This window comes from Anolis carolinensis, unplaced genomic scaffold (genome assembly GCF_035594765.1).
Source record: "Anolis carolinensis isolate JA03-04 unplaced genomic scaffold, rAnoCar3.1.pri scaffold_8, whole genome shotgun sequence".
NCBI lineage: Eukaryota > Metazoa > Chordata > Lepidosauria > Squamata > Dactyloidae > Anolis > Anolis carolinensis.
The window spans coordinates 16,972,728-16,996,241 of NW_026943819.1; the positions used below are offsets into that span (position 1 = coordinate 16,972,728).

The 23,514-nt window shown below is 40.5% G+C and overlaps 1 protein-coding gene across 4 annotated transcripts in view; it reads right to left on the minus strand.

Moving 5' to 3' along the window:
- cdon (cell adhesion associated, oncogene regulated) overlaps positions 1–23,514 on the minus strand; it is a 109,819-nt gene that overhangs the window by 5,315 nt on the left and 80,990 nt on the right. For all 4 annotated transcript variants that reach the window (XM_008118238.3, XM_003225719.4, XM_062961315.1 and 1 more), the window contains 10 exons: positions 21,398–21,569; positions 20,648–20,782; positions 19,101–19,307; positions 17,561–17,742; positions 15,766–15,871; positions 12,793–12,915; positions 11,792–12,019; positions 10,906–11,192; positions 8,867–8,946; positions 241–491 (listed from right to left, as the gene is read on the minus strand). In XM_008118238.3, the coding sequence (XP_008116445.1) occupies positions 241–491; positions 8,867–8,946; positions 10,906–11,192; positions 11,792–12,019; positions 12,793–12,915; positions 15,766–15,871; positions 17,561–17,742; positions 19,101–19,307; positions 20,648–20,782; positions 21,398–21,569 (1,771 nt within the window). The remainder of the gene's footprint in view (positions 1–240; positions 492–8,866; positions 8,947–10,905; positions 11,193–11,791; positions 12,020–12,792; positions 12,916–15,765; positions 15,872–17,560; positions 17,743–19,100; positions 19,308–20,647; positions 20,783–21,397; positions 21,570–23,514) is intronic.

A 23,514-nucleotide genomic window follows, 5' to 3' on the forward strand; every position in this document is an offset into this window, starting at 1 on the left:
AAATCAGTCATCACAACGTAATCTCAGGAGAGAGCTAAATGAAATTCATTTTTTTTAAACTGATTTTTTTGTAAAAAGCCCCAAAGGCACTAAAATGTGCACAGAGAGCCACAAGACACTGTAGTATTGGATCTCAGACTAATTTTGATCTGCGGAGTTAGGTTAAGTTATTTCTGGTTATAAGCAAACAGTAGATCACAGCCAACTATATTTTCCCAATCTTCCCAACCCTTTGCATACCGTCTCTACAGTCTGTATTGAGCAGATTCACATTTTCTTGGCAACAAGAATCCTGAGGAGATGGGGGCTCCCTTTTCTCTTTGTCTTCTTCCGTTTCAGCATTGCATCCTGGGATTGCGGGCGCTAAGCTCATGGCAACCATGATGGGATTCAATGGTTTCATTTCCAAACTGTCCTGCTGATAAGGTGCTATGACAGGCATCACAGGTACAGCATTGCTGCCAAAAGTGCCACTCGTTTTAGTGAAACACCTACCAGAAAAAAAAGAGAGTGATGTTTCGTTAACTAGTTGTGCATTTATACTATTTTAAGAAAATCACTGCTTATTGAATGCTGTGCGTTGTATGTTTTCCAGTGGAGTTACATTGAGACTCATTTACTGTATTTCCTAAGGTAAGCCTGCTTTTTGAATTGGAAACTGAATTGATGTTAAAGGATTGTCAATGGAGAAGATTACATACAATCTTAAATTCTTCACCACTGAAAACTAGAAAATGCGAATTGAGTCCTTGACTTTTACTTTTAAGAATCCTCAGCAATTCTCGTTCTGGATTGTAAAAGGCCAGTGAAGCAGGGAAGGAAGTCAAGTCCTTATAGCTGAAGCTACTTAGTGTTTGATCAACAAAAAAGCAGCTTACAGCTAAAATCCTTTGTAGACATGCCGAGTACTAATCCAAAGTGTTGGGGAGTTGCCAGTGCTATAAACGTTTGCAGCTGGAGGACTAGTTTCCAAGGACATTAAGGCAGTTAGCAACGTAATAATAATAATAATAATAATAATAATAATAATAATAATAATAATAATAATACGTTTTATTGATTAGCCCATTGGCCGTATCAAAACAACGTTAGCAACGTGATTTTTCAGCATTCATGGTAAGTGCTAACAATTAGCATTATTATTAATAATGTTGTTTTGATTTGATTATAATTAATAATTTATAATAACAATAAATGCAAATTATTATAATTAAAACAAAACATCACTCCACATCTTTTAGATAAGACATCTGAACTAAAAGTCTGTAACCAAAAGCACATATACCATAGAGAATATGCCCTTTAAGCTGTTATGATTGAGCCTCATGGCTCTGTTACTGACAGACGTGGGCGTAAGACTCCTCGGGAGTCAGATACTCTCGAGGAGCGAGAGAGAAAAAGACTGCGAGACATATTTGCAGCACCATCTGACGAAGAATCTTTCGAAGGGTTTACGGAGAGAATGGAGGAGGGGCTGGTTAGCTCAGAGGAGGATGAGATGGATTGGACTCGGGTAAGGGAGGAATTGGGTGCCACTGGCCATGATGGGACAGAAGATGAATGGGGACCTTCAGGATTAGACCCATGGCTTAGCTGGAGGGATGGGACGGGATCCACAGCTGGAGATGCTGTTGGGCGTAGTCAGAGGTGTTCCAGCTCTGACGAGGAAAGTGATGAGGAAACGCCCGGGTTAAGGAGGACAGCTGACAGTGATGAAGATTTGTAACTGGCATAAAATGGGGCTTGGGAGCAATTGCAAATTGCGTCGGGCAAGGTAATCTGGGCAAACGCTTGGGATCCGTGTGTGTGTGGGACGCTTCCCTGAAGACTTGTGTGCTTTCCTGTGCTGAGACGTAAGTTGATTGGAATCCAAGGTCAGACGGCGGGAGGGATTGTGTGGGCATTTGTTTGTGCAAACCTGTGCTTACTCTTATTAGCTTGACCTTCCGTCGTCTTTCTGACGGACGCCATCTCCTGCTTTGAGAACCCGGACTGAACTGACCACGGCTTGTCTTCCCCCCTTCTTGGACTTGGAAAAACTACAAACGTCTGCTTCTGGCTTTGATCTACGGAACGGAACTGGTCTACTCTACTTCTGCAATCCTTGGCTGAATTGCTCGTGTTGGAGATCCTGTCTACTGTGTGTGTGTGGGAGCGACGCAAGTTACTCTAAGCACAGTGCTGGCAGCAGAGAGGAATCTGCTGCCAATTAGTTGCATTCTTTGTATCTTTTGTTCCTTGGCTTTTGTTCTGTTAATACCTAGGCTGAAGCAAGCAGTTTGTTTTTACCCGGATTAAACTCCGGTTTAATCCGGTTTATCTTTTGAACATTTACTTTTGTCCCTTTTTGCTACTAAAGGCAAAAACTGCCTGGCCCTTGTGTTTTTACGGGCATTTTTGAGTTCTGTAATCTAATAAACTCTGTTACTTTGAATCTTGTGGCGTTCTGTCTTTGACAGATTGCCCGACGCCAATAAAAAGTTTATTGCAGCAATAAACCCGTCAGGAAGACGATGGATGAGTTAAGAGCCAAAGTAGACCAATTGCAAACGGCCTTTACCGTAAGCCAAACAGCTTTTGCTGTGAAAGGACATGTTTTGACTCCTGAACGCTTTGACGGAACCAGGTGCAAGTTGCCAACCTTTTTGGCACAAGTGGAGCTTTATTTTTCACAGCTCAGTGTTCATGCTTTTCCTACTGACACTAGTAAGGTGGCTTTTATTTTGAGTTTGTTGACCGGTCCCGCAGGACAATGGGCCACTAATTTAATTTTGGGAAATGACCCAGTCAAGGACAATTTGAATAATTTCAAAAAGTTGTTAACTGATACTTTTGGGGATCCTCTCCGCACGGAGAACGCTGGGTGGGCTCTGTATCGGTTGAAACAGGGAAAGGGGACTGTTTTGGATTACTTAAATAAGTTTAACCTGTATCGCCACCAGCTGGATTGGGGGGAAAATGCATTCATGCTTTTATTTACTGCCGGGTTAAGTGATATGCTCCAGGATGAATTAGCACGCTTGGAGCCGGCTGAAAGCTGGGACGCCTTAGTAGCTAAGGTGCTGCGTTTAGACGCAAGGTTCGAGGCTCGTAAACACTCAAAAGCAATGTGTGCGCCACCCATGCATGTAACCAGGGCACCTGTGGTGATGGGGGAAGAGCCCATGGAGCTTGGGGTCTTTAAAAAACTGTCTACAGAGGAAAAGAGCCGTAGGAGGCAGCTGGGCTTGTGTTTGTACTGTGGGAATGCTGGGCATTTTGCCAAAAATTGTAATGTGAAACCTTCCCAGCTTTCGGGAAAAGGCCAGCCCTAGTGCGACGTGAGTCCAACGCACTAGGGCTCCTCAAGCAGTCAACTGAGGGGAGGAAGCATGTTTTCGTACCCATTACATTATCTGTTGGGGGAAGGGAACTTGTTTCTACTCTGGCACTGCTGGACTCAGGAGCTACGGTCTCCTATATAGATATTGAGTTTGCTAAGAAGCATGGCATTCCTAGAGTGCGCAAGGCATGCGACGTGTGGGTGGAGGGAGCAGATGGGAGACTGCTGGAGACTGGGGTGGTTAACCAGGAAACCTCAGCAGTAACGTGGGAGGTGCAGGGAGTAACGGGAACGTTTGTGTGGGATATTACGAGCTTGCCTAGATATGATGTGATCCTGGGGATGGATTGGCTAGCTGTAGTAAACCCACAAGTGGATTGGGCAACACGTAAAGTGATCTTAAAGAGGCAGGATTGTTGCACTTTAAACGTTACTCATGCTGATATGGAGGGAGTGCCTGCTGAGTATGGGGAGTTCTCTGATGTATTTTGTAAAAGAGAAGCGGACAAATTACCACCGCACAGGCCATATGATTGCGCCATCAAGCTGGCAGAAGGTGCGAAACTGCCAGCAGGGAGGCTGTATGCCTTGACTGTACCGGAAAGGCAAGCTTTGCGGGAGTTTTTAGATGAAAATTTAGCCAAGGGGTTTATTCGCCCATCTAGTTCTCCAACTGCGGCACCAGTATTCTTTGTAGCCAAAAAGACTGGGGAACTTAGGTTGGTCTGCGACTATCGGATCCTAAACAAATACACCATTCGGGATAGGTACCCGCTCCCTTTAATCTCGGAACTGTTATCAAGGGTGCAAGGGGCTAAGGTCTTTACCAAGCTTGACCTGCGGGGGGCCTATAACTTAATCCGTATACGGGAAGGGGATGAATGGAAGACGGCATTTAACACGTGTTTCGGATGCCACGAGTTCCGAGTCATGCCTTTTGGGCTTTGTAATGCTCCTGCGGTCTTCCAGAGGTTCATGAACGATGTGTTCAGGGACCTAATTGACCAATTTTTAGTGATTTATTTGGATGATATCTTGATTTTTTCTAAGGACGAGAAAGAACATCGTCAACATGTCAAGCAGGTTCTGCACCGACTGCGGGCTAATGGGCTTTTCGCCAAGGCTTCCAAATGCGTCTTTCATGTGCCTGAAGTGGAGTTCCTAGGTCATGTAGTGTCAGGTAGGGAACTTAAAATGGACCCACATAAGGTTGACGCCGTCAACTCATGGCAGGAGCTGAAAACTAAGAAGGATGTACAAAGGTTCTTAGGTTTCGCTAATTACTACCGGGAGTTTATTCCGAATTTTGCAAAGCTCACGGTACCTTTGACGCAGCTTCTGCGCAAGAAACAGCCATTTGTGTGGGGGCGGGAAGCTCACGAGGCGTTTCTACAACTTAAGTCTAGTTTTCAATCGGACAACATACTAACCCATCCTGATGTTGACAAACCGTTCGTGGTAGAAGCGGACGCTTCTAGCTACGCGTTGGGGGCTGTATTGTCTCAGAAGGACTCCTCAGGGACCTTGCGTCCCTGTGGATTTTACTCGCGGCAACTAACACCCTTCGAGCAGAACTATACCATATGGGAGAAGGAGTTGTTGGCGATTAAGGTGGCGTTTGAGGTGTGGCGGCACTGGCTTGAAGGGGCACGGCACCAGATCGTGGTCAGATCTGATCACAAGAACTTAGAGCACTTGCAAACAGCAAAGAAGTTAAACCAGCGTCAAATCCGATGGGCTTTGTTTTTCTCCAGGTTTAACTTCAAGGTGCAGTTCGTAGAGGGGAAGGCAAACTTGCGGGCCGATGCTTTATCCCGCAAGCCGGAGTTTAAGACCAATGAGCAGGTTGTATGTCAGACCATCTTGCCTACTGCCTCTCTGTGTGTTGTAGATAATGAGCTCGGGTTACATGACCAGATCCTTGCGGCTCAGAGGGATGATGTGTGGACACAGGAGCAACTGATGCTGCTCTCAGCAGGTAACCGTACCATACTGCCGCATCTACAAGATCAAGACGGAGTATTGGTACGCAGGGGGCAGGTCTACGTACCAGTGGGGGCCCTCAGGTTGGAGGTGATTAGAGCCCACCATGACGAACCCATGGCTGGGCACTTTGGCAGATTCAAGACCGTGCAGCTCATTACCAGGAGCTATTGGTGGCCAAAGATGCGGCAAGACATTCTGCGCTTTTGTGACAGCTGCGCCGTTTGCCAGCAGAGTAAGACGCCTGTTGGGCGCCCTAGAGGGTTGTTGTCGTCTTTACCTGTTCCGGACAGGCCATGGCAAATCATTTCCATGGATTTCATTTCAGATTTGCCTAAGTCTGGGGGTTATACTTGTATTTGGGTGGTGGTGGATTTATTTAGTAAACTGGCTCATTTTATTCCTTGTTCAACCATTCCGGCGGCCCCTACGTTGGCCTTACTATTTACTAAGCACATCTATCGATTGCACGGAGCACCCGAGGTGATTATTTCAGATAGGGCTCCGCAATTTGTGTCACGCTTTTGGAAACATTTCCATGAGTGTTTGGGGACTAAGTTAAACGTTTCTTCAGCTTTCCATCCGCAAACGGATGGACAGTCGGAACGGGTTAATGGGCTCTTAGAGCAATATCTGCGTTGTTTTTGTTTAGACCAACCCACGGCTTGGGTGAAGTGGCTACCGGTGGCGGAATTTGCTTACAACAATGCGGTGCACACATCTAGTCAGCATACGCCGTTTGAGCTAACTTATGGTTTTCACCCACGGGGAGGTGTGGCGCCGTCGACCAATGTGGTCTCTTCGGACCCTGTGTACCGCTCTACGGAAATGGCTGCATTGCATGATGTTGCCCGTCGCTTACTGCTGGAAGCTAAGGCAACGCAGAAGACTCAGGCTGACCGCCACAGGCAGGCAGGGGAGGAGTTGGAAGAAGGGGATTTGGTGTGGTTATCTTCCAAACATATTAAACAGGCTGGGGGAAAGTTTGCGCCTCGGTATTTGGGTCCCTTTCCTATCGTTAAAAAGATTTCTTCCGTTGCGTTTCGTTTGCGTTTACCGTCTAGTTTAAAGGTCCATCCAGTCTTTCATCGTTCACTGTTGAAACTTGATACCTCTAGTCGTCGTGGTGCTATAGCGGAGGGTATCACTGCCACTTCTCCGCCATCGGGGGAGGAGGCCTTTGTGAGAGGGGATAGTGTTATGATTGAGCCTCATGGCTCTGTTACTGACAGACGTGGGCGTAAGACTCCTCGGGAGTCAGATACTCTCGAGGAGCGAGAGAGAAAAAGACTGCGAGACATATTTGCAGCACCATCTGACGAAGAATCTTTCGAAGGGTTTACGGAGAGAATGGAGGAGGGGCTGGTTAGCTCAGAGGAGGATGAGATGGATTGGACTCGGGTAAGGGAGGAATTGGGTGCCACTGGCCATGATGGGACAGAAGATGAATGGGGACCTTCAGGATTAGACCCATGGCTTAGCTGGAGGGATGGGACGGGATCCACAGCTGGAGATGCTGTTGGGCGTAGTCAGAGGTGTTCCAGCTCTGACGAGGAAAGTGATGAGGAAACGCCCGGGTTAAGGAGGACAGCTGACAGTGATGAAGATTTGTAACTGGCATAAAATGGGGCTTGGGAGCAATTGCAAATTGCGTCGGGCAAGGTAATCTGGGCAAACGCTTGGGATCCGTGTGTGTGTGGGACGCTTCCCTGAAGACTTGTGTGCTTTCCTGTGCTGAGACGTAAGTTGATTGGAATCCAAGGTCAGACGGCGGGAGGGATTGTGTGGGCATTTGTTTGTGCAAACCTGTGCTTACTCTTATTAGCTTGACCTTCCGTCGTCTTTCTGACGGACGCCATCTCCTGCTTTGAGAACCCGGACTGAACTGACCACGGCTTGTCTTCCCCCCTTCTTGGACTTGGAAAAACTACAAACGTCTGCTTCTGGCTTTGATCTACGGAACGGAACTGGTCTACTCTACTTCTGCAATCCTTGGCTGAATTGCTCGTGTTGGAGATCCTGTCTACTGTGTGTGTGTGGGAGCGACGCAAGTTACTCTAAGCACAGTGCTGGCAGCAGAGAGGAATCTGCTGCCAATTAGTTGCATTCTTTGTATCTTTTGTTCCTTGGCTTTTGTTCTGTTAATACCTAGGCTGAAGCAAGCAGTTTGTTTTTACCCGGATTAAACTCCGGTTTAATCCGGTTTATCTTTTGAACATTTACTTTTGTCCCTTTTTGCTACTAAAGGCAAAAACTGCCTGGCCCTTGTGTTTTTACGGGCATTTTTGAGTTCTGTAATCTAATAAACTCTGTTACTTTGAATCTTGTGGCGTTCTGTCTTTGACAAAGCTGTGGTAAAAAAATACTGATAGTAAATATGACCCAAAAGCATATACACTATTTAGGATATGGCCATTAAACTATGATATACAATAATGCTGAAGTAGCAGAAATCTTCTCTTATTTTGATATCTCAGGGAGGTCATTTCATCCCTGTCTAACTCTGAAGGAGAAAGAACTGGGCAGTCAACAAGTGCAGTAGAATATGAAGTGCAAAGAACGTAGAGGCAAAGACAAAAATGCTCCCTGTGGCTACAACAAACAGCAGACATCCTGCTTCATATTTTAAAACAGAATTGCAAGATCTGCAAAACTTTTTTTTCAAACCAGGGTGGAACTACAAGCTCAAAGTATGCTTTGCTTCCCTTCCAACTTGAATCTACAATGAGTGGTGCAATGCTGCGGGCTACTAATTAACATTTATTCTATGTATCTAAAGCACTCAACAGACTAAATGTTTGAATGACTCTGAATACAGGCAACTACAGGCACAGGTTGTGCAATCCTGTGACTGTCATTATATGAGTGTTCAACACCAAAAAGACTAGGAGGGATGTGCTGTATGAAAGGGGGGGGGGGATAGAACTGTCAGCACAGAATGGTTGCATTGGGTTCTACAACACAACTATCTAGTTTACAAGTTGTGCTTAAGCTGACGGCAAAGGAATTAAGTATGGCTGAGAACTAAGTCATTTAATTTCTGTTTTACATGAACAAGGAACAAGCTTGCTACATTATGCCGCAAAAACACCTCACTGGGTTTGAGTATTTTTCCTTTACTGCAAGAACCACTAAGCTAAATATATATATCTAACACAAGGGGTGCATTTCATAACCTGAATGTAAGACTATTACTTCAGGTTTATTTTAAATATAGTGAATAGTAATATGTTATTATTAATGTGCAAACAGTTTATTTGATCTAAGTCCCCAGAAAGGTCAGCAGTGTGCAAAGTATGTCCAGATTAGTTCTAGTACTCATTTGAGGGCAAGCTTTTTGATTATGAAGAAGTAGCATCAGATGCTATCGTAGTGAGCTATATATTAAAGATATTGTTTTAAAATGTGAACAAGTTATAATTAAACAGAGAGGGACTTTATATACCAAAAAGCCATGCAAAAAATTGGAATGGTATTTATATCAGCAAAAATATTCTAAATGGAACTAAATATATAGTTGCAGGACCAGCACTTTCTCTCACTTATTACTCCAAAGATTACCTGTTATTGTTTCGACAGTTCCGGCAATTGGCACACTCTGAAAGATCTGTCTGAGGTACCGGTGTGAATATTTCACTGCCCTGGAAGAAGATTCTTTTATCAAAATCAGCATTAAGGATTCCTCATGAAACAGCTAGATGGTAACATTCCAGGCTATAATAAAGGCATCAGTTTGTCTGAAAGGCAGGGCATACACTACTCCATGATGTTCCGCTTTACAAAGCAAAATGTTAGTGCTAAAGCAAAGCAACCAGTCAAGACATAGCAATTTATCTAGTTCTGTTTTTGGCCTGAAATACCTGGGTATAATTTAGGAAAGATGAAAATGCACTACATCAGTGGTTCCTAACCTTTGGGCATCCAGGTGTTTTGGACTTCAATTCTCAGAAATCCCAGCCATCTTACCAGCTGTTAGGAATTGTGGGAGCTGACGTCCAAAACACCTGTAAGTCCAAAGGTTGGAACCACTGCTCTACATACAGATAAATGGCATGCAGTTAAGCATCTTTTCACTTGTATCTGACAAGTGTTTCACTTATGAGGCAGAATAAACCTGGTCCATTTTCCTTTTGTCACTTTGATTACATCAGCTTGGCTTCACTGAATTCAATCTGAAAGTGGTCTATATTTATACAGATCCTATAACTCATCTGCCAAAACTGATTTTGAGCTGTTGGTCTTGGCTGAAGCATCCTTTGCAATTAGAACTTCTCAGATTAACACATATCTCACTGCCGAATACCAGGGAGATGCAGACTGGAAGAACATTTGAAATCTGTGTTTTACCTACCCAAACCAAGAATGTGAAAAGACAGTTTTATAACCAAATCTGAAGTCCAAACTAAAGCTGATCCTATTAATTTTTTTGCCTTTCACAAACCAATGGATTTTGGGAAATGTAGGTCTGTGAAGGAGCCAAGGGACTATAACGAAAAGTACTGCGCATGCACACAAAACACTAATTCCATGTTATTATGTTGTCTCCATGTACTGCTATAAGATAAAAGAGACAAATTAGGAGCTTATGGATAGATTCTCAAATTGTATTTTGGTATGGGAGTCAGCCAAGCAAAATGCACATGGCTTTCATTAATTTTGAAGAATGTGTGCCTCTCAAGTTTAGCACACTCTCCTCCTTTAAAATGGCCAGAAGAACAGAAGACTTAGGCTCTGGAGCATTTTAAAGAAATGTGTACTGAACTACATGTGAACTTCAGACTTGATTAACATACAAAGAAAGCAATAGTTTAAATCAGTTTAACTTTATGAACAATAAATTAGCCATCTATAACAGAATAGGCAACATTTCCAGACGCAAAGGCTTAATTGGGGATTATCCACCATGAGCTCCAGGGTTTCAGTTTATTCCTTCAAAAATATGGGATAAATTTAAACATGAATATTCACCCACTAGAGTGAGATAGCTATCCATCAGTGTATGACACTGATATAGAAAATAAAGGAGAAACAAACAGAAACAAGCAAACACTGGGCTTTCAAATGGAATCTTAATGTGAATTTGTTAGCCTTGAAAATCCTGGAAGGGTTCTTAAAACTATGACAGCTGAAACAGAAAGTATGCATCTGGATTTGTTTGGTCAGGATCTTTAGCCCATATTGTATAGTCTCTTGAAAACTGCAAGGCTTACAAAGTACTTGTGCTGTGAATTAAACTATAGTCTTTTTTTTTTTAAAATGAAAGTTGCACTCCCTAAAGGTCTGGTTTTACAAAGATTGGTGGGGGACAGTTTACCGATGAATCCATGTGTTCATAGAATCATAGAGTTGGAAGACAACACCAGGACCATCCAATCCAACCATGTTCGAAATGCAAAAGTAATGTCTAAATTGAGATCTCATGAGGGCCCCAAATACTATATTTATAGAAGTATTAAAATGATGTACTTCCAACCAGATGATTCCAGAAATCCCAGTTACAAAGTTTGTTAGAATACAAAACATACCTTTGCAGTTTTGTAATGTAGAGCACTTATTCAGATGCTAAAGAATCAGACTTATGAAATGGAAACTTCACTTACATTTTCTAGGTGGTGGGTGTGTTCATACTCCATGTGCGATCTGGATAAGGAGTTTGTGTGTCCAGGATAAACACCATTTCCTCCATTCACAACACCATTCATGATCCCATTCATTCCATTAGGAGTCTTGTGATGGAGGTGAAGGCAACCATTACTGTGGTTTCCATTACTAATAAAGTTCCCATGTATGCTGCCATTGATACGACTCATGCCTGGCAATGTAGTATATTCAACCATTTGCCCATTGATGTCAGCACTTTGGTAGAGATAACCAGGAGGGTCATACTCTGTAACAGCAGGAAAATATGCTTAGCAACTATAATCAATTTTCAAACATTACAAAATAATCTGAAAAGTTGCAGATGGAGAAAGCCTTGATTTAGCTGTGCAACACATGTTATAATGCAATATAGTTTAAACAACAAGAAACTACTGTTAAAACAGCTGGCTGAAACTGATTATGTATTTCTATAATTTGGTATTCTGAAATAACTGCAATATAAAGAACAGGATTTGGATTATATCAAACAAGATTATACCAACTTTATGAAAATTTAATATAGCAAAAGAATATGTAGAAACAGGACTGATCTCGCTTTCCTAGACATATATTTTAAAGCAGATGTTAATAAAAATTTTCATTAGCTACACTTATCACCAGCCTTTTGAAAGAGAAAGTCTGACATATCAGAAATGGAAAACAAAGGCAGATTTGTCAGGCTCTAACCACTGGGGTTCATTTGTTTCCCTCACTGCATAGTTATGTTTATTCAGTGGTGCTTTAACAATGACTGGATTGTACACAGAGCTGTGGCTTAAGATTACTTTGCAATAACAGAATCCTTAGTTGATAGCAGAGGGACTAAGAATATTAGAGATAACATACTCTGCATGACATTTTGCTGGCAGTTTTTCCACAAACACATGGCAATGAAGACTATGAGGATGAGAACCATCACGCCAAGGACACAGCCTACAATCAAGTACAGCATATCACTGCTTCGGACAGGACCGCTGGGTTGACCAGCATTGCTTCCAGCACCACGGTCAGGAGAATTAGGCGGCGTACTGAGGTCCTTCACTGGATATTCTGATGCTCCAGGAGTACGCTTCACTAAAGGGGAGAAGGCGAGTGTTTGACAAACAAAAAGAATACTTGTTATTCTTGCCACAAGCAGAAGTTCAAATTCTATTAAGATACTAATGTGGATAGGAGGGAAATCTCTCCACTGGAGACTTTAATTCATGCCAGCTCTATATTGTGAGTAACTTACGCACATGGGTTTAATTCAAGCATTCTTAAGCAGGAACAAATAATAGAAATGAGTCAATGGCTTTCATTTATATGCCAGTTTTTTTCCATGTTTGAAAGCGTGGAGGTAACTAAAGTTTCCCATTTAAAACAGTGACAGGGCATGTGCACTGTTGCTTCATATGTGAGACTTCAAGTAGTTTGTGACTTAGAGTGATGCTAAGGCAATTCTCTCATGGGGTTTTCAGGGGCTGAGAGTGAATAAATAGGTATTTATTGATTTTAACTGAATTTTAAAATATATATTTGTAGATTGAAATTGTAATGAAATACCTTTAGGATTCATACAGGATGACCTGCAGAAAATGTGGAATAGTTTCTCTGAAAGGTTAAGTAGCCAAGATAGCTAAAACAGATGGTTATTTTAAAGGTATAGGATGTTTGATCCTACTAGACTGCAGTTCTCATGATCCTTCTCCATAAACTACATAACTATAAATCGTGAGATTTGTAGTCTAACATCTAAAGAGCCAAATGTTTTGTATCCCTAATCTATCTGAGAATGAACTTTAGGAAGCAGATATGTGGCCAGAGATTTGATATCAGAATAAAAAAACTTAACAACCCATTCTCACCTTTGGTCTCACATATCATCACATTGCTATAGTCACTTTCACCTCCTTCATTGTAACATTGCATTTTAATGTCATAGGATGTTTCAGGTTGCAGGTGGCTTATCAAGTGCCATTGTTTTGTGCCTAGAAATAAGAGGAATAAACAGATGTTGTCTTGGTGCAATAATGGTAAACAAACAAACAAAAAAGATAAAAAGTACACTCCCCCCCCAAATTGTCTGGACATTCCCACATTTGATCTTTTAAAATGGGTGAGCAGCTTCTTAGGTATCATACCAAAATTTGGTAGACCATCTTTTTGCCTTCAAAGCAGGGCTAGGCATAATTAAGCATATGTGCTAGACATAGCCCCAGACCTCTATTTATTTATTACAATATTTATATCCTGCCTTTCTCACCCAACAGGGGACTCAGGGCGGCTTACAATAAAACACATATATAAAAATTGTACAATACACTATAAATCAGTTAAACATTGTTAACTTACATCAGACATTCATAAAACACATTCTAAAATACAGATGGGCGTGTTCAAGTTTAAAAGACTAGGTCTGTCGATTGAGTTCCAGCGTACATGATAATAATTAGCGCTGCTAATTGTTATTCGAAAGCCTGGCCCCACAACCAAGTTTTAACTTTCCTACGGAAGGATAGGAGGGAGGGAGCCTGCCTGACTTCACTTGGGAAGGTGTTCCATAGGCAGAGAGCCACTACTGAAAAAGCCCTGTCTCTCATCCCCGCCAGCCCAACATGTTTGCTGGGGTTAAAAAACTGTCTGAAAAACATCCAAATGGACACTATCTATGATCCCTCGAACTGGAAGCAAATAGCGGTCAAAGAGTGCCTGAAAGTAAAGTAAAACAGAATTGACTTCTGGTTTGCTGTAAACATGTAATTGCAGCCTACTCCATACTGGGTTCTTTGGGAATGAAAACTAAATGCAACTGTTTATAATAAGTAAAAACTGGCACTACAATATTTACTAGAGTATTTCTAACCCACCTTTACCAATAATCTCATAGTCAAGAAAGACTATAAAATGATAAAGCTACAGCCTCACAGTTCAACATGAAAACAGCCATAATAAATCAGAACACTGCTATTATACCAAGATAAAAACATGGTCTTAAACCAGTGCTAAGATCAAACTAGCACTGATCCCAGCCAAGCCTTTATGAAAGGGACATTCTAAGAATGGATGCCAGGGGGCGGGGTATGTGTTCCTAGCCAGAGCAATCTTACTTTCCCTTCAAATGTCACTTTACACATGGAACAAATGTGAGTATAGGACTACTATGGTTACCAGAACTGACTATACAGAGATTTTGACTGAGTTCACATGACAGCATAACAATATATGAATGAATGCCTCTTAAGATACTTTGCTAAGAGCTTGAAAGGGCATCAATGTCTCAAACAATGTCTCACCTCATTCATGTTTGTTATTTCATATGCTTAGATGCAAATTTAAAATACAGGCTGAAATGGCAAGCGAGATTTCCTTGAGACATTATTTTTTCTTGTAGCTCCATCTTTCATTCTATTCCGAGAATTTCTTTCAGTAACCATATCAGATTTAAGTTTTCCTTCCTATCATTACTAACAGTGGAACAAGAATTTAAACTTTGTTCTCTGAAAAAAAAATTATGCAGCTGTCATCAGACAACAGGCTGCTTTTTTGAACACTATCTTCAGGAACTAAAGATGCACTGTTTCGGCATATGGGATGTTCAGGAATGGTATTTTTGCTGAACAGGCAGAAAAAGCAACCAAGGATAAAATGCAAAAATGAATGATATATTTTTGAAAAGTTACCATGTACCAACATATATACAAAAAACAGTAGTTCTGACTCAATACCTGAACAAGAAGTGGTAATAAACCTTCAGGTTATCAGTGAAATCTCAACAATTACAAAAGGTTTTTTTGCTAACTGAATGTAACCAAAAATCCTTGGTCAAAGTTTACGTTTACTAAAAGAGTAAAAAGAATCTAAAACTGTAATGATTCAAAGGGCATAACATACATATGACACATAGTCTCTAACATAGTTGCTATACTGAGTGGTTGTTACAATTAGAAATAGTTATTTTCTGTATTTGACAAAGCTTTGATACCTATCTCAGCAAATGTATCTGTTCACATTTTGGCAAACCAGACCAGCTGCTAATGATTTCAGGTTTTCACTAAGATGTCTGTATGCATAAAGCTGAAAATCAGTAACAAGCAAATTTCACAGAACAGTGGAAGTTGCTTAAACATTTACAAATGGAACAGACAACTATCTCAGAGTGCTTAAGACTTCAATTAATTTTACTTAGCACATTGCAAAGCATTTGGTGGGCCACTGCAGAGTTAAAATAATGCACATATGAATCGAAGTAGCAGACAAGCAACTGCTAGCTCTTGGACTCAATTTTATATTTTGGAGTATATAGCAAGAAAGTCCTCAAATTGAACTAAATATTCATGTAATTTGAACAGAGGATAATTTTCCAAAAGACATTTTAAACAAGTGGGCTGAGTAAAGAACCAACACAAAACGGGAAAGTCTTAGTTGGACAGAAAAAAAGAGCCTGAAAAGAGAAACAAATACACTTTAGAAATTAATTATACTGAATAGAACTATGGGTACCAGAAATACAAGGAGTAGCCATTACTATAGTCAGAATGGAAGTCCTTATTGCAATGGCAAAATGTTAAAATTTAATCTTCCTGGAACAACAGGAAGGAAAAGCATAATTTCCAGTTGTCTCAACTGTATTGAATCAATAGATGTGATATAAATGCTGGCTTTCCAAATTCTCACTGTTTCAGGGAAACAATCACATTTAAGCTCAAATGGACAGATTTATGGAGGCTCTCATTGTCTGGCTAGTGCTTTCCTTGAGTCAGGAAAGGAAAGGACAAGAAGGTACACCTCCTAGGGATTGATATTTTGGAAAAGAGGAAAGAAAAAGCACAGCACCTTACCTTCCACAACATCCCTCTTGTAATCACTATCATTGTCACTATCTGTTGGACGATAATAAATATAAAATCCTTGGATTGGTGTGTTGTTGTTACTGGAGGTAATATACTAAAAAAAGAAAGATTTAACAATTTCAAATTCCAGAGCTATAGTCAAACAAAGACTTTGAAACAAGCAAGAACAATGCAATCTGGACAAAAGTGAAATCCCATTTTTAATTAGTTTCATTGTATTCTGAGCACCCATACAACTGTAGCCTTTGATTCACAAGTTATTAAGAATGCTGATCTCCTGAAACCCTAGTAAGAACACTTAAACCACTGGGCCAAACTGGGTTAATGTTTAACTGAATGGTACCATGCAATGCACCTCATTTCATGCAAATCCTTTGTGTTGCAAGTGAGCAAAGTGTGATCTACAAGCCTTAAACTGTATTTGCTCTTCCATCTTCTCCACTTCTTTCAAAACAGTGGCACCAAACACTTTAATGCATTAAAACAAACAAAAAATGCTTGTCTTAGGACAGGGGTCCCCAAACTAAGGCCCGGGGGCCGGATGCGGCCCATCAAAGCCATTTATCCGGCCCCCACGGCACAAGGGCAGAAGGGGGTTGGGCTAAATGGCTCAAGGGGTCTCTTCTTCTCTTACAACCCTTATTATTATTATTATTATTATTATTATTATTATTATTAACATTGAGGCTGGGTGGCCATCTGTCAGGGATGCTTTGCTTATACTTTTGGTGCACAAAGGCAGAAGAAATTGGACTCAATGGCCCAAGGGGTCTCTTCCAACCCTCATCATTATTATTATTATTATTAAAATTGAGGTTGGGTGGCCATCTGTCAGGGGTGCTTTGCTTGTGCTTTTGGTGCACAAAGGCAGAAGGGGGTTGGATTCAATGGCCAAAGGGTCTCTTTCAACCCTTCTTCTTCTTCTTCTTCTTCTTATTATTATTATTATTATTATTAACATTGAGTCTGGGTGGCCATTTGTCAGGGGTGCTTTGTTTGTGCTTTGGGTGCACAAAGGCAGAATGGGGCTGGACTCAGTAGCCCAAGGGCTCTCTTCCAACCCTCTTTATTGTTGTTATTATTGTTGTTGGTGTTGTTATTAACATCAAGGCTGTATTTATTCCGGTTTTGTTTTTGTTTTTACTTCAAAATGAGGCATGTGCAGAGTGCATAGGAATTTGTCTATAGTTTTTTTTTTAAAAAAACTCTAGTCAAGCCCTCCAACACTCTGAGGGACCGTGAATTGGCCCCCTGTTTAAAAAGTTTGGGGACCCCTGTCTTAGGAGGTGAGGTTTTAGGTGTGTATGTGGTTTCTCAGTACTATTCGTCAGCAAACAGAAGTCAATTCAAACAAACACTTTCTATTTGCTTTAGTGGCTTTTTCTGATCTGCCAACAAGTTTTGATCAAACAGTGACAGGTTATGTAGCAAAAGGTTTCATTTTTTTTTACCAGTCACTCAGGGGTGCACTCACATTGTGCCAGCGAACAATACACAGAAAAATAAACAAGCAGGATGTGAAATAGAAAGCTTACTGTATGCAACACAAAGAACACCCTGTTTACAATATCATTTGGCCACTTGAACGAAGTACTTCAAAAGTTTTCATACACAGACTAGTGGCTGAAAGACTTATGCAGCTTTTTGTTGTCCGCAAAGCAGAAGAGAAAACAGTACAAACATGAATTCCAACATGAAATGAAAGTGGAATTCGTGCTTTCATAGTAGACATGCCATTCCTATGAATTATTCTTTGAAAAAATGAAAAGAAACTTATACTTACGGTCCACTTCAGCATAATCTGAGTGTCACTGACTGCCTCAGTATAAGCAATATGAGGCCCTGTGATGGGACGGTTAGAAAATCGGTTGGTGAAGCCAGCTACCTGATAAGGCCGAGATGCAGCACTTCGTGGACTCTCCCCATAATTATTAATAGCAATCACACGAAACTTATATAGGGCTCCTTTTTACAAATGGAGAAAGAAAAGAAAAAAGTGGGCATATTAGAAGCATGCAATAGAGGAATATAATTCTGGTCCAGATTCTATGCCTCTACAGAGTTTCAAGGTACATTTCCTTTGAGGAACCTCAGCAACAAAACAAAACAAAAACAAAACTGCCTGATATATTTTAGAAAAATACATTTCTCAAGCTTGTAATACAGTAGAGTCTCACTTATCCAAGTTTCTGGATTATCCAAGCCATTTTTGTAGTCAATGTTTTCAATATATCATGATATTTTGGTGCTAAATTCGTAAATACAGTAATTACAACATAACATTACTGCGTATTGAACTACTTTTTCTGTCAAATTTGTTGTATAACATGATGTTTTGGTGCTTAATTTGTAAAATCATAAACTAATTTGATGTTTAATAGGATTTTCCTTAATCCCTCCTTATTATCCAAGATATTCGCTTATCCAAGCTTCTGCCGGCCCGTTTAGCTTGGATAAGTGAGAATCTACTGTATTTCTGTCTCCCTTGGCTATGAATACATAACATCTACTCTTGTAAAATACTAGATTAGATATTATTTTCTGTCAACAATGATGATGATGATTATTTTTATGTTTATTTATATCCTGCTTTTCTCTCCACAAAGAAGACTCAAAGCAGCTGTGGAAGGCATGCTATCAACCACAGAATTGACAGATTCAGTCTCCACACTGAATTAGGGTATTAGTCAGGGAAGTACCTTAAGCCTAAACGAAAATGCTTGTTAGCCAAACGTATTAGATTGTTAGCCAAACAAAACATTGTGACATTAGGCACAATGGGTGATCATTTTCTGTATTTTATTTTGTTGTTGTGGAATGCTCACGGTTCAATAGGATGACCTGGACAACATTACAGGCAGTCCCTGCGTTACAAATAACCGACTTACAAACGACTCAAAGTTAAGAACAGAGCTGAGACAACAGGAGTGAGAGAAATCTTCCCCTGAGAAGGGAAATTCACCTCTGAAAGAGTTATTATCATGGGGGAAAGGTGCCTCTACTGAAGCTTTATCTACAGTCCTTGCTTCTACAACAAGCCAAATTTTTCAAAATTCAATTATCTTAGGGACAGAAAGTGTAGGGAAATCTTCTGAACAGAGGCACAGACAGCAAAAGAAATACCACAGGACTGTTAACCCTTCCCTATGCTATCCAAAGCTACATAGATATAAAAATGTACCTTACATACAGATTCAACTTAAGAACAAACCTACAAAACCTATCTTGTTCATAAGTTGGGGACTGTCTGTACAACTATATAAATATAACACTAACATTGATTATGACCTCTGTTTGTTAGGATAATGTATGCATATTAATACCTGGATCCAAATTGCGAACCTCCACTGAAAGGTTGGAAGGAGAGAAGTTATCAGCTGCAATTAACCACTCATTGTTTCTGTTCATACGTTTATATTCTACTTTAAAGGCAGTGATGGGTGATCCACCATTTGCACGTGGGATCCAAGTGACGTAAACAGAAGTCTCTGAGGCTGTGGAGATGGTAGGACGATCTGGTGCTTCAGGTACTAAAAAAAGAAAAGTTAAGGAAGCTTCATATAGGATTTACAATTGATTTCTGTGCTTCTGTTTTATTTATTCATGGTTCAGTCAGGTTGAAAGAAGTGAATATGGTATATAATTCTAGGAAATCTTTCCTTGAGTGCAAAGACCTGTAGTTAAAGACAGAATTAAAACTTCTTGCTAAAAACTTCTTCTATCTAGGCCAGCTTTAGTGTATTGACTAGGCTATGAAGGAACCCTACTATTATGTCTGCATCTGTCTGCACACATCAGAAACAGAGAACGATGGTTAATTCATGACCATTGAAACAGGTGCACAATCTGCTCATTGTTACATACATGAGCTCATCTTATTCCACAGTAACCAAACCATTTGCAGAACAGAAGGCCTTGAACTGAAAATTCCTGGACTAATGAAAGCTTTAATTCTATAGTTACTAAGTATTAAAATGTTTTAAAGCCCTCACTTAAAGTAAAGTAGCTAGCAATCAAAACCATGCAATCATATTTATACTTACTGAACTCACTTGAAGTTAGACAGCAATGGGAACAGAGAGAATGGAGAGAAGTGGTATTAGGCAGATTGTAAGAATTTTGGCAGACATAACCCTTCAGTCTTTCCCAAACAGGTTCACATATTGTTATGAGCTATGTTTGATCGTTATTGCTTGCAAAAAAGGTTTTAGGCAAAAAAGATGCCTCCTACATAATCTGAACAACAAGAGGCTGGGGTAGGGAGTGATTTCCTGGATCCCTGGCCATCTCAGAAGCCAAGCCTCATTTTAAAAAGACACACTGGAATTTTCCTTCAAAACTCCCTCCCTCTTGCTGACAAGGAAATTGTCTCACTGCTGCATTCCAGAGAGCAATCAGCACTTAACTGTCTTGTTTACATGTTATGAATGAGAAATGTTATCAAACTGGTTCTGAATGGTACACCTTATACTTGGCTGGCTTTTTCTCATGTGGTAACTCCATTGCTTTCATCAGAGGATCATCAAAAATAATTAGAAGACATTATCAGAGGCTAACAATCAGAGGTCATGTTCATATCTGCCCTTTGCACAGATCCCTTTTCCCCTGCACTCATCGTTTTAAGCACATGGAACCTTTTTTTGAACTTCTCATAGAATAACATTAAAGCCTTGTTTTGCGCCACACAGAGGTGTTTCCTTCATTTGGCCAGTGCTTTAAAAAAAGGTTTGCTGGACTTTCAATTCAATTAGTAGAGCCACAAAAGAAATACTGATACTGATGCATAAGTGAGTTGAAAGCATAGGACAGCAGTAAGGTGAGGTTCAGACAAAGTCCTAATTTCAAAATTGCCTTTCATGTTGGCACATACCTCCGCTATGCCGAGAAGAATCTGGGAGTATCACACCAAAGTTGTTGACTGCACTTTCTTGAATAATTGGGTGCTTAGGAACGCCAAAAGGTTGAAAGGGAGCTTGTGTGGTTTTCTTTGAGGACGATGATCTTTCTAACAGAGAGAATATTTGCTTAGTAAATTGCTGAGAAATACCCATTCCCAAGCACACATCCTTATAATTTCAGAATAATCTTTTGTCCTATGAAAAAAGAAAGCAATGATAACAAAACTATGCAAAATTTGCATAAAATTAATGTGTTGTCTATGATTTAGATAAAACAACAGCAAAGGAAGGTGCAATCAATTGACATAATCACATTGCCTACCTATTAGAAGGTCTCCTATTTGTGAATGGAATCAATCCAGTTTCAATAGCTATATGCATATTTCTAATTCAGAGCAAGTGTTGAATATGGAAATCCAACAAGACTATAATCTCTTTCTGAGAGGAGTACTAAAATAACAAAACCAACATATATTGGTTTGAAAGTCTGATGCTGAAGAACAGGGCTCAAATCCCTGAAACCCAATGGGTTACTTTGAACAAATCACAATCTCTCACTCTCAGAGGACAGCCCTCCGAACAAATCTTGTCAAGAAAACGCTTTGACATTTTATGTCAGAAACTCCTTGAAGACACATATGTTTGCAGCTTTAGAAAATGGAACACATGAACTGAAACACATTCCAGAACACAAAATATAGCATCATCAAATGCTTCCTTACCTTTGCTAGTGCGAAAAGTAAGCATGGAAGGTTGGCCTTCCCCAGCTACATTTCTGGCTACCATCAAGACTTCATAGAGACTAGAAGGTTCCAGTTCTGAGAGACAAAGTTCATTTTCACTTCCAGGGACACGAACTGTATACCAGTTAGTAATATTGTTATTATCATCCAACTGCAAAAGAAGAATCAGAAGAGGCTAAGTGCAGGGGAAAATGTCTCTACATCTGTTGTGATAAAATAAAGAAAAGGACCAAATCTAATGCATGACTTCTAGGTTTTGTATTATATGACTCTATATATTATTTTATAAATACAGATTATCTTTTCTTAATGACTTCTTTAAAAAAGGTTTAGGAGCCAGCTTTAAGAGTTGGAAAAACAGAGACCTTAACCTGAGATTTGTGATGTCCTTCATTATCTTTTGGCATATTTATACCACACTTTGCAAATAAAGTTGCTCATATTTATTCTGATTATGTAGCATGACTATAAAAACATTTCAAGTATTTCAGTAAAGCTTTACGAACGATCAGCCACAACCACCACTCATAAAGAATATATGATGATGACCTTGGCCTTACAACACAAGCGAAAGATTTTGAAACAGTTGAAAACCACTCACTAATGCCTTGAAAGATCTCTCCAGCTACTACAAAGAGAACCACTTGAAGCCTAACCCTGCCAAGACACAAGTGTGTGCTTTCCACCTATGTAACCGTGAAGCCAACAGGAAACTGAAAGTTACTTGGGAAGGCCAAGAGCTCGAACGCTGTTTCCATCCTAAATACCTTGGTGTCACCTTGGATCGAACACTAACATATAGGAAACACTGCATGAACACCAAGCACAAAGTAGCTGAACGCAACAACATCCTGCGGAAACTGACTGGCAGTGCATGGGGTGTAGACCCACAAGTAATAAGAACATCAACCCGGGCGTTGTCTTACTCAACTGCTGAGTACGCCTGTCCTGTCTGGCAAAAGTCTGCCCATGCGAAGCAGGTGTACATAGCACTAAACGAAACATGCAGAATAATCACAGGATGCCTTAAACCTACACCTGTTAGGAGTAGGGCAATGCCAGCTCTACAAGTTAGCTGGCATTGCCCCTCCTGACGTGCGATGGGAAGTTGCTGCTAACTGCGAGAGAAATAAGGTCGAACATTGTGAAAGCCATCCACTGCATGACTATCAGCCTCCTCCCAGTAGACTCAAATCAAGGAAGGGCTTCATGAGAACCACCACTCCTCTTGATGTTCCTCCAGCAACAGCAAGGGTGTCCCTCTGAGCATCTAAACCTGGCAATTCTAACTGGATGGCCCCCCATGAGAGTCTTCCTCCAGGGGCAAACCAAGAATGGGCAACTTGGAATTCCCTGAACAGACTCAGAAGTGGAGTGGGCAGATCTAAAGACAACTTGGCAAGGTGGCACTACCTGGAGGAATCCTCCACCTTGTGTGACTATGGAGCAGAACAAACAACTCCGCATATGTATGCTTGCCCACAATGTCCTGCCTCATGTACGGAAGAGGAGTTGTTTAAAGCTACGGACAATGCGGTTGCTGTTGCCCGCTTTTAGTCTAAAACTATTTAGTTGCTTGTGATTTCCTTTTTATCACTTTAAAATGTATTTGTTATGCAATGCTTTTGACACTAAATTAAAAAAGTAAAGCTGAAAAAGTTATTGTGGTATTGCTGGTTTCAGATCAAGATGAGCTCAGGATATCCAGATATGATCAATCTCAACTCACAAGAGGTGTTTGTTTTAAAGTTTAAGCATTCATGTTCCTAGTATGAATTTTAATGCAAAGTCACTTTTTATAGCTAGTAGCTAGGTAAACTATTTTTCCTCAAAAGTAAATACTGTACATGAAAATCAAATACTTACACAATTTCGGTTAATAACCTTCCCTATTATTAATAATGTAAATATGAATGCCAACACTACGGCCCCACAGGTTCCAAATAAACTAGACTTATCATCTACCTTCTGTTTAACATTACTGTTAAATATCAGGGTTTCAAAGCCTTCTAGGATATTCAATTTAAAAACAACCTACATCAAGTATGATTCTTTTCCCTCTCTAATAAGATGGTAGTTCTATTCCAGATTATCCC